The sequence below is a fragment of the Pseudonaja textilis genome, chromosome 5 (genome assembly GCF_049901715.1).
Source record: "Pseudonaja textilis isolate UNSWEBS1 chromosome 5, rPseTex1.2, whole genome shotgun sequence".
NCBI classification, from domain to species: Eukaryota; Metazoa; Chordata; class Lepidosauria; order Squamata; family Elapidae; genus Pseudonaja; species Pseudonaja textilis.
Genome location: NC_141994.1, coordinates 62,167,142 through 62,184,674, shown reverse-complemented (window position 1 = coordinate 62,184,674; position 17,533 = coordinate 62,167,142). Strand labels below are relative to the sequence as shown.

At 39.9% G+C, this 17,533-nt stretch overlaps 1 protein-coding gene across 3 annotated transcripts; it reads right to left on the bottom strand.

The window, feature by feature from the left end:
- Window positions 1-1,917: 1,917 nt before the first annotated feature.
- On the bottom strand, window positions 1,918-16,087 carry LOC113446242 (tubulin alpha-8 chain). 3 transcript variants are annotated; one of them, XM_087935128.1, is made up of 6 exons: window positions 15,942-16,070; window positions 13,668-13,890; window positions 9,048-9,196; window positions 6,755-7,435; window positions 3,670-3,835; window positions 1,918-2,364 (listed from the first exon to the last, which is right to left on the bottom strand). In XM_087935128.1, the coding sequence occupies exons 1-5, from the start codon at window positions 15,942-15,944 to the stop codon at window positions 3,716-3,718; spliced, it is 1,176 nt and encodes a 391-aa protein (XP_087791254.1). In that variant the 5' UTR covers window positions 15,945-16,070; the 3' UTR covers window positions 1,918-2,364; window positions 3,670-3,715. The 3 variants fall into 3 exon arrangements, with proteins under 3 accessions (XP_087791254.1, XP_026571624.1, XP_087791255.1); XM_026715839.2 differs by lacking the exon at window positions 3,670-3,835 and having other exon boundaries at window positions 15,942-16,087; XM_087935129.1 differs by lacking the exon at window positions 3,670-3,835 and having other exon boundaries at window positions 15,591-16,051.
- Window positions 16,088-17,533: the final 1,446 nt, after the last annotated feature.

Below are 17,533 nucleotides of genomic sequence, written 5' to 3'. Positions count from 1 at the left end.
ATGTGTGAGTCACGTTGGATTGCATTCTCTTAACAACTTCAGCAAGGCAAAGCAGAAGACATGTTTCATCAGAAGAGCTAACAAACACAAGGATGTAGTAGTATTTTAGGTGTTATGTCAACTTTTTTGGACTGTTCCACTTCCACCCTTTTTCAATGTTCACAGTTTTTTTCTTCCAAATATCTTTTGACCAGGGAGCTGAACTTCAGTCGTAGGATCTTTATATTTTCCACATACTTTATATTTTCCACATACTTTGAAAAAAAATCCCTGTGATAAAAGTATTGACCCATTTACAGACATAATTCTAGGAGATGAGGATAATAGAAGTTGAAGTCCAATACAACTAAAGGCCACCTGTTTGGCAAAAACCAGTCTATCCTGTTATGTATGGCAAAGGAAAGGCAAAAGTGGCTGGGTTGACCTATTGTTCCAAAACATGGTTTGCTTAATTATGGAATTTGTAGAATAAGTCACAATGGCTGGTTTAAATGGCATCATAGAATAGGAAGAGAGATGTACATCATCTAACACAGCAGTCACCAACTGGTGGGCCGCAGCCCACTGGTGAGCCATGAGAAAATTTTGGTGGGCCGCAGAGAAATCTCACCCCCAGAGCACCCCCCCAAAGCAATTAATCCAGGCTGTGCAGAAACACAAGGCTGCGCCACCCACCTGGCCCGTGGGAACCCTCCCCGCCCACTCACTCCATACCTGGCAAACTTGCTTGCTCAATTTTCCTTCTTCTGACCATCATCTGTTCTGCTATGCCGGGAGATTTAGACTAGCTAGGAAGCAGGAAATGGTTGGATTTCTTGCTTTCTAGCTAGTCTTTAGATCTTTGGCTCTGCTTTTAAGCACAGCTGAACCTCACTTAGGACTGAAGGTTTTATTATTCAATGCAGACTCACAGCAAGCAAATTTGAGAGCAGATAGATAGATCACTGAATGTTCTCCGAGCAACTCAATCTGCCTGCCTGCCTGCTTTGCCTGATTTTGGGTAAAAGTTGCTCTTTTTTAATAAAAAAATTCAATATTTACATACATGGTGTGTTGTGAGTTAATTTTGTGAGTTCGCTTGCTAGCAAATTTTATGTGACAGACGGAGCTAGCCGATGGCAGATAGATAGATCTCTGAATGAATCTGTGGTTCTGTGAGCAACTCAATCTGCCTGCCTGCTTTGCCTGATTTTGGGTAAAAGTTGCTCTCTTTTTATAAAAAAATCAATATTTATATAAATATTTATAATAATTACATACAAGCCATGCCCAGCCAGTCACATGACAACCAAGCCACACCCACAAAAATAGGCCAGGCCCACAAAATAGGCCAGGCCCACAGAACCAGTTAGTGGTCCTTGAGATTTAAAATTATGAGTTTGGTGGTCCTTGAGGTCCAAAAGGTTGGCGACCCCTGATCTAACATATGCTCAGTTTGTAATGGACGGGCTCCCTTAGGACTGCCTATACATAATTATCAAAATATATAATTATTAAAATTATTAAAAATTATAATGGCAATCAGAAAAAGAAAATAATAGATGGAGGGTGTTAATAATAATGAAGCCACTCACATGTTTCACCCATCCCGTGGGGAAGGGGAGGGTGACTTGTGATCATTTTTCACTCTTATAACCCCCACGGTCACATGATCAAAATTAGGATGCTTGTCATCTGACTCATAGTTGTGACAGGATGGTATGAGCAAAGTCAATAGGGAAGCTAGATTCACTGAACAACCATGTTACTAACTTGGCAACTGCCGTGATTCCCTTGGCAACTCTGGCAATAAAGGATGTAAAAGGGGGCACAACTCACTTAACAACCATTTCACTTAGTGACAGAAATTTTGGGCTCCGCTATGGTCATAAGTCAAGGACGATAGTATGGCCTAAGAAAGAAAATGCAGAAAACCTCTTCACAGACTGATGATATATTTATATATGCCGCTGGAGTAGACAAGACAATGCAAAGGATTAAGCTTAACTACTATGCTTCTTTTGTCCATCAAAGACTTGTGAGAACTTCATTTGTGGCCCAAATATGCACCACTAGGGACCATTTATATTTTCAAAATTCTTCCCCATCATTTTCTTCTTCCAAGGAATCCATGCCAACTTCCTCATAGTCTTTCTCCAATGCAGCTAAATCTTCCCGCGCCTCGGAAAACTCTCCTTCCTCCATGCCTTCACCAACATACCAGTGAACAAAAGCTCGCTTGGCGTACATCAAATCAAACTTGTGGTCCAACCTTGCCCAGGCTTCGGCAATGGCAGTGGTGTTGCTCAGCATGCAAACAGCTCGCTGCACTTGAGCGAGGTCCCCTCCGGGCACTACGGTTGGGGGCTGATAATTGATGCCAACCTGAAAAACAGAAGGAGCGATAAGAACATTCAAAATGGCCTTGATAGAAAGCAGGGGGTGGGGAAAGCAATGAGAAATCTGAATTAATTTTATGGAGGGAGATTCTGATGACTTCAACGAATTTATTCCCATAATTTCCTCTAATAGCTAACCTGAGTGATGCCATATTCCAAGCATTTTAGAGGAAAAAATTATGGCTCACTGGTTAAGACACCAGGCTTGTTGGCTGGTAAGCGGACCCAGGTTCGAGACCCAAGTGCCACATGACAGGGTGAGCTCCCGTCCTCACCCCAGCTCCCGCAAACCTAGCAGTTCGAAAGTATGCAAATGCAAGTAGATAGGTACCATTTCAGTGGGACGGTAATAGTTCCCTCCCTAGTGGACAATGACTAGTGGAGTAAAATCCGGAATTAAAAAAAATAACTTTAGGATACTTTTGCTGTGCGAAAGCTTGTGATGTTAAAAAGACAATATTTGCATCCCTCCTAAAAATGGATTGCTAAGGGCTAAGGATATGAACTCTCCAACAAAATGCTGTTTTTGATAATTCCCGAGATCAAGATGAAGATAATAAGATCACGCTTGTTTAAAAGACATGTTTTTACAACACTTTACACTTACTAAATTTGGGGAGAAAGTATTGGATTGTGTAAAAATATATTTATGCGACAAAAGCTAAAACATTCAGATGATAATATTCTTTTGAACTACAACTATATGAAGTCTTCTTCTTTCATTACCACTTGACTTTAAGACCATTGACTTTAAGACACAACACTATTTGCCAACCGTGGTAACTTTCAGAACTTTCAACTGGCTGAGAAATTCTGAGGGTTGAAATTCACCCATCTGAAATTTGCTGAAGTTGAGAAATACTGGAATAGAAGATGACATACTGTCTTCACCATGGTTGCTTCCTCTCAGAGCCCTCCACGTTTCATCAAGTACATAGTGAATTCATCAATCTACTATAGGAGGTGACCAAGTTGAACACAAGGGAAGTGTCATGCCCCTGGTGGAGACTGACTCTGAGGAAGAGGAGGAACAGCCAACAGGGAGTGGGAGTGTGGCTCCAGAGGTGGTGGAGGAGGCTGGGGAAGGGCAGAGGCCGGCTGAGTAGTCAGAGGAGGATCCAGGCCCATCCCCTATCCATCCTAGGTCACGCAGGGAGGAGAGGATCAGGGCAAAGCGAGGTCTACTGAAGAGGAGATTACCATGATCCTCCTCATGGCTTGCAGGTGGGAGCTATGTATATAAGTTTGCAACTGCGCAGTTAGAATTTTCTGGAGTCAATTTAGTGTTTACCTTGAAAGAGGTTTATCTTTGCTGGCATTCTTCCCATGGACTTTTCTCAGTTATTTTCCTGGAGTTTATAATTGGTTATCTTGGCTTGCTTCGCAACTCTCATCAATGCGGTTTGTTTTGGTTTTCTGTTTGCCTCATTATTTACTTTTGTGACTTTAAACTGTGCCTAATAAAACAGTGAAGTTAAGTTGAAGGCTTTACCAGACTTTAATATATGTTTTGGGTTTGGGGTTATTTTGAGAGACTACAGGTCATCACAGGAGGAGTCAAACATGTTATAAGTCTTGAGTCTCTTCACACAAGAGAGGTACTAAGTCCAGCCCACCAAGAATTCTATTGACTTTTATCTATTGCATTCAAATTCAATGTAGAGAAAAGGAAAGTCCTATACTTAGGCAAGAAAAACTAAAAGCATACATATAGATCGAGTGAAACCAGGCTCACTAGCAGTAACTGTGAGAGGGATCTTGGAGTCTTAGGGGACAACTAGCTAAATATGAGCCAGCATTGTGCAGCAGCAGCCCAAAAAGCTAATGCAATCCTAAGTTGCATTAACAGAGGGATATAATCAAGATCAAGGGAGGTACTAATACCACTCTATACAGCCTTAGTAAACCTTAGTCACCGCATTATAAAAAAGATATTGAGACTCTAGAAAAAGTACAGAGAAGAGCAACCAGGATGATTAGGGGACTGGAGACTAAAACTTATGAAGAACGGTTACAGGAATTGGGCATGGCTAGTCTAGTGAAGAGAAGAACCAGGGGAGACATGATAGCAGTCTTCCAATATTTGAGGGGCTGCCACAGAGAGGAAAGGGTCAAGCTATTTTCTAAAGCGCCCGAAGGCCAGAAGAGGAATAATGAATGGAAACTGAACAAGGGGAGATTTAACCTGGAAATAAGGAGAACTTTCTGACAGTGAGAACAATCAACCAATGGAACAGCTTGCCCTCAGAAATTGTGGGAGTACCTTCACTTGAGACCTTCAAGAAGAGATTGGACTGCCATTTGTCAGAATGGGTGTGGGGGTTGGACTAGATGACCTATAAGGTCCCTTCCAACTCTGATTATCTGTTATCTGTTACTGCAAATTAGCTTTGAATGTTAGTATACAATAAACGTATACTGTATACTCATTTGAGCTGCCGGGACTCCTGGTTTCCTGCATATGAATCCAAAATGTCACAAGATGTCAAAGAAAGGATTATCTTTTACAACTCATATGAGTTCCCCTTTTGTAACCTTCTGATTTGCAAAGTCAAGGGCAAATTAGATTCAAGTGACAACTGTATTGCTATTAATTGCCAGATACAAAAACCAGGAGCTAGGATGGAGTTCAAAAGCACTGCGATTTTATTTCATGTTACCGATACACAAGAATCTGATCTACTAACAGTTGACTCCAGACAAGAGTCAACCGACTTCAACTTAGATCTCTTTTGGGGATGTAGGGACTCCAGACTGATGATGCATTTGACTCCACCCTGGGACTTCCGGTGGGACTTCCGTTGAAGACGGATCGGAGTCTGCGATTGTGAGTGGCTTGGATTCGTGTTCTACCTGTTGAAGGGTCCCAAAGGATCCACCCTGGAGGGGTGGTGAAAAAGGGGGAGACCGCCTGCTGGGTTGAGGGCAGCCACATCTCCCCTCCCTGGCTAGCAACACTCCCCCCGAAGACAGGCTGTAGCGGCAGTCTTTAATGGCTGTTTAGAAGACAGGAAGCTATCCAGGAACCAAGTTTGTGCTGGAGCAGTGAAGTGGTGATTGGTGTGTGACCGGGCAAAATACTTTGGATTTTTTAGAGATAACTCTGAAACAGAAGGAAAGAGCCCTTGTTGAAGATTGTAGAAGCGGCGATTTGAAAGAAAGAGGAAAAGTGTAAAGATAAAGAAATAGGACTGTAAAAAGAGTTAAATGGAAGTGATACCACTCAGAGAAGATTTTTTAATTATGACAGAATAAGAAATTGAATTGAAACTTGTATTAATTAGGCATTGATTAGAATGCTGGAATTGACTATAAAAGAAAAGACTTCACCCTGATGCTCAGCCTGGTCATCTCTTACATTAACAACTGCAGTGATTCACTTAACAACCGTGGCAAAAAGATCGTAAAATGGGGCAAAATTCACTTAACAACTGTCTTGCCTAGCAATGGAAATTTTGGGCTCAATTGTGGTCATAAATCAAGGACTACCTGTATTGCCCAAATTGTGAGATAAGTTATACAATATTAGTCACTATTTGTTTTGCTCTGAGTTTGGTTTATTTTACTTTCCACAACTACTTACACAACAATTTGTACATTATTCTATTAAAAACATTATTCTACTTGCTATTATTATTCAAAAATACAGTATAAACATTTTTAAGAAAGCATAGGGCTGAATGAGAAACAGGCAAAAGAAATGAGCGCAAATGAAGACCAAATAATCTATTCAATATGATTATACTGAAATCGATTTTAAGTTTCCTGTTTGAATTATGCAAGCAACCAGATTACATAGCTAGAATTGCAAATGTTTGTGTAGGAGTATTCATACTAACATTTCATTCCCTTTTACGTAGAATGGAGATGTTTTGTTTTGAAAGTTGCTGCTTCAGGACTTAGAGAAGTTTAGGAGGGGCATAAAATGAATGGTGTTCATTGTAAAACAATAAAAGCTAAACATGTCCACTCAAAGGGGAAGGGTTATTTGAAGTATAGGGCATTTTCATGAAGATAGATCAGCAAATTAAAAAAAAGTTAAAGGTTAGATTATTTTCTGAACATAAGAAGAAAGGTTTGCTTATTTATGGTAAATCCATCTTGCTATCCAGAATGAAAATGGTTATTTAATTGACTTGCATATTTTCTTTCAAAAAGTAATTTCTGTTTAGTTCAAGTAGGTAACTTTATACTCTACATTTTGAAGATCTACTGGAAGTTTCCCACAATTTTAATGAAATTGGATAAAATAGCTTATGACAAGTACATTGATGTCACTTACATTTAATACTTACCTTGGGACATGGATTATACCCATTATGTGAATGTGCATCTCTTTAAGACAGAAGGAAGATATTTAATTATTTGCTCCTCACCTTGAAGCCAGTTGGACACCAGTCCACGAACTGGATTGTTCTCTTGGTCTTGATAGCAGCGATTGCAACATTGACATCTTTGGGCACCACATCTCCACGGTAGAGCATGCAGCAAGCCATGTACTTGCCATGACGGGGGTCGCATTTGACCATCTGATTATTGGCCTCAAAACAGGAGCTGGTGATCTCGGCCACAGAAAGTTGCTCATGGTAGGCCTTCTCAGAGGAGATGATGGGTGCATAGGTCACCAAAGGGAAGTGGATGCGAGGGTAGGGCACCAGGTTGGTCTGGAATTCAGTCAGGTCCACATTGAGGGCACCGTCGAAGCGCAGGGAGGCAGTGATGGAGGAGACAATCTGGCTGATAAGGCGGTTCAGGTTGGTGTATGTGGGGCGCTCAATGTCCAAATTACGACGGCAGATGTCATAGATGGCCTCGTTGTCCACCATGAAGGCACAGTCAGAGTGTTCCAAGGTGGTGTGGGTGGTCAGGATAGAATTGTAGGGCTCCACCACTGCTGTGGACACTTGAGGGGCTGGATAGATAGCAAATTCCAGTTTGGACTTCTTGCCGTAATCCACCGACAAGCGTTCCATCAACAAAGAAGTGAAACCTGAGCCTGTGCCTCCTCCAAAACTATGGAAAATCAGGAATCCTTGTAAACCCGAGCAGGAATCTGTCTACAAAGAAGTACAATCCAGGGTGAGCTCCTTGTATCTCAACAATTCTTTTTAGCACACTCAGTGTTTGCTACATGCAAAGACCATTTCTACAATTCCAAATCTAACTCAAAATCTAATTTGTTGCTACAGCTTTGTCCCAATGAACCTGTGCTTAGGCACATGCAGCAAAACACATCTGATCTACATAATTACCTTAATATATGCTACAGGTGTTCTTGGAGCATTGTAAGGAATATTAAAAGTAATTTCTCTACTCTTTTTTAATATTCAATATACAAATAAGTAAGGATGTCTCCATGGGACCCTTCCTATTTCCTCATTTAAAGAAAGTCTTTTAATTCTTTGCAAAACATACTTTCAGTGGCAGTTTACGGAAATCTGAAATCCAGTGGTGGTGTGAGTTTTCAATAAGAACCTACATTGTGGTGAGCATACCTTTTTGAACAAAACCTTGTTTATTAGTAGCATTTCTTTTTCATGCTTGGCACCTTTCTAAAATAGATTACAGCCATTCTTAACCACTAATCCTTTAAAAGTTAAGTTAGCTGTGTGATACAGGTAGTCCTTGACTTCCAACAGTTCATTTAGTGACAGAGTAAAGTTACAACATCACTGAGAAAACTCCTTATGACTGTTTTTCACGCATATAACTATTGTAGCATCCCCATGTTAATGTGATCAAAATTTGGATGCTTGGCAACTGATTTAAGACAGTTGAAGGGTCCCGAGGTCATGTGATCACCTTTTGGGACCTTCTGACAAGCATAATAAACCGCTTAGAGAGGGTTGTAAAGCACTATAAAGCGGTATATAAGTCTAAGTGCTATTGCTATAATCAATGTGGAAGCTAGATTCACTTCACAACCATGTTGAGCCGTGGTGGCACAGTGGTTAGAATGCAGTACTGCAGGCTACCTCTGCGAACTGCCAGCTGACTGCAATTTAGCAGTTCAAATCTCAGGCTCCAGGTTGATTCAGCCTTCCATCCTTCCAAGGTGGGTAAAATGAGGACCCAGATTATTGGAGGCAATAGGCTGACTCTGTAAACTGCTTAGACAGGGCTGTAAAGCACTGGGAAGTGGTATATAAGTCTAAGTGCTATTGCTGTGCTACTAACTTAATACCTGCAGTGATTCACTGAACAAATGTGACAAGGAATGTCATAAAACAGGACAAATCTCACTTAACAAATGTCTCACTTAGCAACAGAAATTTTGAGCTCAATTGTGCTGGCAAGAAGAGGACTATTTGTATTGTGACTGCCTCATAATACAAGAAGAAAAGAGTATAAAATAACAGGATAACAATTCCTCTACAGTATGAGGAATATATACTTGGCATAAGCATTATTTGTCAAACATGGTAGCCTAGTGAGGTTTTCCTAGCACTGAAACTGTGAGATCCATGACTTTTATAGGTTGTTATTTAGGTTCAACTTAAATAGATTATTTACCCAGCTCATTCTGCATATTAATATAGCTCATGGCATACCCAACTGGCATGACTGGAACTGGAGTTCCTATCATTAGATTTCTGCTTCTTGCCCTAGATTTGCGCTGAATTTCTGCCTCAAAATCATGTCACTTTTAATTGCCATGCATGTGCTTACCAGCTTGCGAATACGATCCAGCACCATATCAATGCTCTCCTTTCCAATGGTATAGTGGCCACGGGCATAGTTATTAGCCGCATCCTCTTTGCCAGTGATCAGCTGCTCTGGGTGGAAAAGCTGGCGGTAGGCCCCAGCCCTCACTTCATCTATTCAGAAATGTAAATATATTGTGATAAATATAAGACATTTTTTGATAATAGTGATTTGTTACTTCCTAATTGACATCTGACACCATCTTTGTTTGCTATATGACAGAAGCATTTGTGGGTTATTTTGTTTATTTGTTTATTTTGTCAAGCGATTATACGATTACAGGTAATAAGTATAGACATAGTTATGAGTACATGAAAATGATACATATAAGAAAAATAAAAAGAAACAATAGGACAGGAGTGGTAGGCACATTGGTGCACTTATGCACACCCCCTACCGACCTCTTAGGAAAGGGGTGAGGTCAATAGTAGACAGTCTAAGGTTAAAGGTTTTGAGGTTTGGGGAAGAAACCACAGAGTCAGGTAGAGTATTCCAGACATTGACAACTCTGTTGCTGAAGTCGTATTTTCTGAAATCAAGTTTGGTGCGGTTAACCTTGAGTTTGTATCTATTGTTTGCTCTTGCGTTGTTATGGCTGAAGCTGAAGTATTCATTGACAGGTAGGACATTGCAAGGTGTAATTTTATATACTGTACTTAGACCAGACCGAAGGCGGCGTAGTTCTAGGTTTTCTAGGTCTAGAATTTCAAGTCTGGTGGCATAAGGTATTCTGCAATGGGTAGAGGAATGGAGAACTCTTCTTGTGAAATATTTCTGGATTTTCGCAACTGTATTAATATCAGATATGTAATGCGGTTTCCAGGCTGATGAGCTGTATTCAAGTATTGGTCTAGCAAATGAGTCACCATGGGCAAATAGACGGCAATATAAATCAAATAAATAAATAAATGTTTTGTATGCCCTAGTTAGTAGTGTGATATTACCAGAGAAAAAGCTATGTAAGATTAGGTTAACAGCTCTAATAGCCTTTTTGGCTATGTAGTTACAGTGGGCTCTAGCACTTAGATTATTAGAGATGATTATTCCAAGGTCTTTTACAGAGCTTGGATCATCAACAAGGTCTTAACTATTCAGCTTGTATTTTATTTTCTGATTCTTTTTGCCAATATGTAAAAGAGAGCATTTATTTGTTGAGATTTGAAGTTGCCATTTGTTTGACCATTCTGATACATAGTCGAGGTCTTTTTGAAGGGTAGCAGTATTGTCGGTGGTATTGAATAGTTTTACATCATCAGTAAAGAGAACTCAGTTGCTCTTAATATGTTCACAGAGGACATTTATGTAGAGTATGAAGAGAGTTGGTCCTAGAACACTACCTTGGGGGACACCACTGTTGACAGGTACAGAATTTGATAGGACGCTCACAATTTTGACCATTTATTGTCTGTTTGACAGGAATGCTTCTATCCAGTTATGAAGGTGTCCAAAGATACCAATTTTAGAAGTAGTTTGTCGTGTATCACTGAATCAAAGTCTATGTAGATTGCATCTATTGCTTTACCCTGATCGAGTTGTGTAGTCCATATGTTTTTGCAGTGTAAGAATTGCAGATTACAGGATAGTTTTTTCCTGAAACCAAATTGTTTATTAGAGAGTAGGTTGTTTGTCTCTAAGTGGAGGATAATGGATTGGTTAATAATTAATTCCATGATATTACAGCTGATGCAGCATAAGGAGATTGGTATGTAATTTTCAACTAGGCTGGGGTCTCCCTTTTTGAAGATGGGGATGACTGTGGCTAGTGACCATAGGTTTGGCAAGGAGCTAGCCCTGAAAGATTTTCCAAAGATTATGCTTAGAGGTTCAGCTATGGCAGTAGATTTTTTTTGGCTTTAACTTTATTTGAAATGATTCTAGGCACAGATTATTAACATCAAATATGGTCTTGCTTGATTCTTAGAAACCAAGTAGGAACTATTGCAATGCTCGGTCTGATCCTTGATGATCTAGGTTGTACAACTGAGGATAGAATTATTAATACAGGTAGTCCTCAACTTATGACCACAATTGAGCCCAAAACTTATGTGGTTAAACAAAACATTTGTTGAGTGAGTTTTGTACCATTTTATGACTTTTCTTGCCAACTGTTGTTAAGTGAATCACTGCAATTGTTAAGTTAGTTACACGGTTGTGAAGTGAATCTGGCTTCCCCATTGACTTTGATGGTCAGAAGTTTGCAAAAGATGATCACATGACCTCAAGACAATTCAACTGTCATAAATGTGAACCAGTTGCCAATCATCTGAATTTTGATCACAGGACCATAGGGATACTGCAATGGTCATAAGTGTGAAAAGCAGCCATAAGTCACTTTTTTCAGTGCTGCTATAACTTTGAACTGTCACTAAATAAACTGTTATAAGTCAAGGACTACTTATAATGGTGGCACATTAGAGATATATTGTTAAACTCAAAATAAACTCTGATTCTTTTTACTTTTTTGTCCCTAACAATATCTCTTTCTCTCCCACTCCCACACATACAGATGCAAACAACCACACAAAAAATATTTAAAGCGGACATTTAGATATCCAACATATTTAAAAGCTCCAAGTAAAATTCTGTCCCAGATGGATATAATGAAATATTCACACAAGGTAGCCAGCAGGATGCCCTTTTTTTTTTCTGTTTGCTCTTTCAAAATTCAGGAGAAACAAATTTTCTCATATAATTGCCAGGCAGAGGGTGGACTGTTGCCAGTTTGCACCGGTTCAGAGGAACTGGTAGGTAAGATTCTGCATAATTTGGTGAACTGGCAAATCCCACCGCTGGCTGGCCAGGCCCTCTTTATTTTTTCAGCCTCTTTTTGGGGTGTTTTTGGGGCCCAAAAACGCTCCCCAAAACAGCGCAAAAAATTTCCCAGGCCAAAAAATGGGCGGGAGCGAGGCCAGCCAGTGGTGGGATTAGCCCCAACTGACTGAATCCTACCTCTGCCTTTGAGACGAGTGGCCGGGAGGTGGGGCTGGGTGTGATAAGTGATGTCACCCACCCAGTCACATGATCAATCGGCCACACCTACCCAACCAGAGAACCAGTTGTTAAATTATTCCAATCCCACTACTGCTGCCAGAGCAGAGCTATAAGTACTCTACAATAATAATAAAATAATCCGTTTAGGACTTGCTGTATAAACTGGCGTTCCAAAGCCTGTATAAACCTCTGTTAATAGTAATATTGGTGTTAGGGTGTAGTATAATACATAGAATATAATAAATAATAACATTATGTCTGAAGAGCTAAAATGGAACCCCAATTCTTTAAATTAGGAACATGCAAACAGGTACATTCCCATCATTTATTTAAAAGGATACATAATTGAATTTCTTTCAACATATTCATGTAATGAAAAGTATGTAATGAAAGTGAACCAGAGTACAATTATCTATCTTAAAATTTTTCTTTGTATCTGATTAAAAATTAGAGGCACTAATTTGTAGAGCATATGTGTGGGACTGTGACTCTAGATTGTATTCCGATAATCTTTAACTCTACAGTATAATTAGTCAAAGTAAGTCAGTCAACTAATTTTAGAAACAAGAAAGGGCAGCATACTATTTTTTTCTGCCAAGGAGGGGGAGTGAAAGCATACATGTAAGTGGTTTTTTGCATCAGGTATCTAAATTACCTGAGTGATTGGATATTATCTTTTTATTGATTATTTGGTGTGATTCATTCACTCTGTCAGTTAAGTGTTAGGCCATAATTCAGTCAAAACCTCAGTAGTTAAAACCTTGGTATTTATCCTCTCCTCCCCAGTTAAAATAGATAAATCTTAGGTCAGCTTTGTAAAAATACCAGCAAGTGAGAAGTTTTCACTGACCAAATTAAGTTGCTGCAAAATAATAATTAAAAAAAAAAAATTCAGCGTAAATAGGCTTGTAGGATTGGTTTTAGCATTAATCACAAATTCTTTACCCAAGCATATGCTCTGGTTTGGACAAATCCGGTTTGCACTGGTTTGGACAAAACCCAACAGCACTTTTTCACGTGGCTGTTGATAAAAATAGGATCACCAACTTGATCGCCAGTGTCCGATGATGGATATGGCAGACGAAGAAGGAGGAGGAGGAGGAGGAGGAGGAGGAGGAGGAGGAGGAGGAGGAGGAGGAGGAGAAGGAGAAGGAGAAGGAGAAGAAGAAGAAGAAGAAGAAGAAGAAGAAGAAGAAGAAGAAGAAGAAGAAGAAGAAGAAGAAGAAGAAGAAGAAGAAGAAGAAGAAGAAGAAGAAGAAGAAGAAGAAGAAGAAGAAGAAGAAGAAGAAGAAGAAGAAGAAGTAGTAGTGGTGGTGGTGCTTTGATTGTAGAGATGTTCTTAGCACCTTGATTCCCCCAGATCCCAAGGACGTTTCTGGTATAGAATTCTACAAAATGGGACCTGATGGCTGAAGACATATTGTCAAATGGAATTTTTTAAAAATTCTTGAACAGCAAATTTTACATACCATCAGAAGTCACCCTTCCATAACTGGTAAAAGATTAGAATACCTGATTTCTTCACTCCATCTCCAGCACTGCAAATGTTCAAAAACTCCCATTCTATTTGCCACCACTCATGATTTCACTGACCTACTACTGTGGGTTCTAGGTCCACCATAACTGCTCGTGGCACATGCTTCCCCGTGCGGGTTTCATTGAAGAATGTGGTAAAGGAGTCATCATTACTGAACTTGTTGGGTTCAGCCTGGAAGGTGCCATCTGGCTGGATGGCATGCTCCAGACAGAACAGCTCCCAGCATGCATTACCAATCTGAACTCCAGCTTGTCCAACATGAACAGAGATGCATTCACGCTGTGAGGGAAAAAGATAAAGAGAAGGTAAGAAGAATAGTAGGCATACAATGCCCATTTATCTCATCACCCCCTCTTCTAGAGAAAATTATCATTGGATCTTCAGGGATAGAGGACTTCCTATTTTCAATGGTTTGATCCAACTCGGAACTCTTAAGAAAATTTGGAATATACCATCATTTCCACCTCATAACAAACAACGGGGTTGACTATGCCCACCAGATCATGTCCATCACAGTTGCAGGATACCATGTCGGAGATGACTAATCTAGACAGTGATCTAAAATTTCCGAGCATCGATATCTGTGTAAGCAAAATAATACCCACTTAGGAAGAAGATAAAAATGCTATCAGTCTTGGGAAAGCCCCTATTTTGAAGAAGTACAAACAACATCGACAAACAATATCATCACTCAGAAAATCCAATGAGGACCAAGATTAATTTTTGTCCATAAAATCTGTCGGTCTATTAGAGGATAACAGCAATGAAGAGGAAAATGGAATACTGCTGCATTGGCCCAATATTTTTATTGCAGTGATTAGTCTGGAAAGAGATACATTATGGATGCTATTTGAATAATAGAGCCACTGGTTAAGGTACTGGGCCAGAAGCTGTGCAAATTCTTGTCCCACCTTAGGCACAAAGACAACTGGATAACCTCTCAGCCCTAGGAAGCAGGCAATGGCAATCCATTTTCAAAATCTGGGCCATAGCCAGCATACTTTTTCCCCCCAGCAAAAATAACATCATAATAATAATGAAACAGTGAGCATTTTTCTGGATTTCTTCAACATTCTCAGGTTTTATCTGTATACAAAGATCACGTTTAATATCACACATTGTGATAAATCTCAATCCCATAATATTCCCAATGCGTTTGCTTTTATTTCTGTCTGGGTCTCAGCTAAATGATATTACTGCATGAACTGTAACTTAAGAAGGTTGGATTCCTTAGCCCATATGATTGATAGGAAGAGTGGAAATGCTTTCCTCCCTCCCTCTACCATCCATATTTTTTTAATTTTTGTATTTCATATCTTTAAGAAATCCATACTGGCCCGAGTCACCACACATTTACTGGCAATAAAGATAAGGTTAAGCAATGAGTAATGAAGTTGGTTACACTAAAAAAAATTAACTTTCTCTTTTGTTTCTCACAAAACTTTCAGTTTAGCAATTTGGAGTCATCAAAGTTGGATGGGAGGAAGGGCTCAAAAGCCTGAAAATAGATTAACTCAAAGTTACCTAACAAAGAATGAACTAGTTAATGGTTTTAATTCAAGTTCTAGGCTACATCCTACAGTCACATAAAGTCTGTCTGATGGTTAGTAAGAAGTACTAATCCTTTTATAGGAAAAACAAAAGTATTGTTCTAATAAGCTGTGATTTTAAAGTATAGGTTGCTTGCTAAGCCATACTGATCCAAATCACACATGCTAAAATCAAGTTCTCATATTATCCAACTTCTTTGTGGCACCTCATTGTGGATTTTAGTAGTCATTTTGGATATTTGAAGGGTGGAAATGTAGTGGCTTGCTCTCCTCCCCAAACATTATATCAACATAAAAGCTAAAAGAGGATACAAAAACCATGGATAAGTCTCTTCCAGTTATGGCAGCACAAAACTGGACAACTTCTGGCAGTTTTCCAAAGGTTAGAAAGACAGGCTTGAAACCTGTGATTCTAAGAAGTTTTCCTACCTTGGCTTAGTGGAATGGGTGATCCCGGCCAGCATCATCTGGGGACAGGTTATGAATTTTGAGTTTCCCACTTATTCTCAGGGTAGAGAATGCCGTTTCTCTTGTTGCAATTCATCCTAGAGGTATTTTTTTTAACTCAGATTTCCTGCTGACTTCTGCTATTCCCAGGTAAGCCTGCTTAGGACTGCACTGTTAACCACTTCAGCTTACAATGCCGTCTGTGCTAGAAACACTACGATCTGGCCAAGAGGTAATGCCTAACTTGCTTTTGAATATAAACCTTACAATTTTTTTAGAGCAGGTGGCTATGAATTTCTTCATTCTTGTTTCCCTTCTATTTCTTTGGCTTACCATAATGCTTTGTCTGATTCTGGCTTCTTTTCTTGGTCAGGAGTTAGAAGGCTTTGTTACTGTTTTGGCTGTCTTTCTCCAATTCCTCTGCCACCCGTTGAGCTGTAATGAAGGAGGAGACTGGCACCAAACACCTGTTGTTGCCTCTCAGTGTCATAGAGCAGGAGAGGGAGGAGGTCATAATTCCCAACATGTACACCCTCTGGACCAACTTACATCACCAGCCTCTGAGAGTCATAGCTGCAGCAGCTTCATTGAGCCCAAAGGGACACAGGTCCTAAAAATTCTAAATTATCCACTGATGGGTTTAATCGGCCCATCCACGAGAAATAGTAGTCTTTAAATAGAATTAAGATTAGATCAGATATCTTTATTAGGGTCTTTGACCAGCCTTTCCAGTAAAAGACATAGCTTGATGCAACAATTTGTTATTGCAAAATGAAAGAAAACAATAGAACAACAAAAACAAAATATCTAATCAAAGGTTTTGCACACTTGTAGAACTTGGTGAAGATATTTTGCTATGTAATATGTGAGTATGGAGTTAGCAGTCCTTAAAAAAACATAAAATTTATCCGTACAGCCTTCATATTTGGAAATGATTCGAGTAATCAGACTGTGTCTTAGGGCAAGATAAGAAGGACACCGTTATGAAGACATGAATGAGAGTTTCTACCACCCTAGGTTCCACAGGGGCAAAGCCTCTGCAAATAGGGAGCTCCATGGAATTTTCCTGCCAGTAGAGCTAATGAAAAGTCATCAGAATGGGTTCTGGAAAAGGCCCAGCTATATTTGTATAGGGTTATATTGTACCACAGTAGGGGGATTGCATCTGTCTAACATATGGCAATTAAAAGTGCTGGTGATTGTCACTTTGACAATTAATGTCCCTGATTTTCTCTTTTACTATTATTTTTACCTGCTCCAGGGTTTTATTTCTTTCTAAAAAAATTGAAGATCTCAGCTTGAATGCAGCAGCTATGAAAAGGCAAATTCCATGCCAGGTCATTGGAGAAAGGACAGAAAATAGAAGAATCAACATTATAATGCTTTCATGTGAATCTGTCATATACCGACGTATGGAGTACAGAGAGTTCTTGACATACAGGCATAACTGAGCCCAATTTTTTTAAAATTGCTAAGCAAGGTAGTTGTTAAGTGAGTTTTGCCCCATTCTACGACCACTTTTGCCACAGTTACTGTAGATATTAAGTGAATCAATCAGGTGGGTGTTAAGCAAACCTGGGTTCCTCCATTGACTCTGCTTGTTGGAAACTGGCTGGGAAGGTTACTGTCATGCCCCAGTTGGAATCTGATTCCGAGGGAGAGGTGGAACAGCTGTTAGGGAATGGGAGTGTGGTTCCGGTGGCTGGGGAAGGGCACAAGCCAGCTGGGCATTCAGAGGAAGACCTAGGCCCAACCCCTCTTCATCCTAGGGCATGCAGGAAGGAACAGATAAGGGAGCAACATGGTTTACAGGGGATAAAAGGGCCCTGATCCCCTTCATGGGCTGCAGCTGGGAAGACTGTTTAAAAAGGCAAAATGTGCATGGCAAAGTTGCTGGAAGCAAAGTGTGCAATATCTTTGTCGAG

Excerpts from the sequence above, each read along its gene's own strand:
- LOC113446242 (XM_026715839.2), bottom strand. Across the intron at positions 7,436-9,047 it reads TGGATCGTATTCGCAAGCTG|ACAGATTCCTGCTCGGGTTT; the intron begins GTAAGCACATGC and ends ACTTCTTTGTAG. Across the intron at positions 2,365-6,754 it reads GGTGTCCAACTGGCTTCAAG|GTTGGCATCAATTATCAGCC; the intron begins GTGAGGAGCAAA and ends TCTGTTTTTCAG.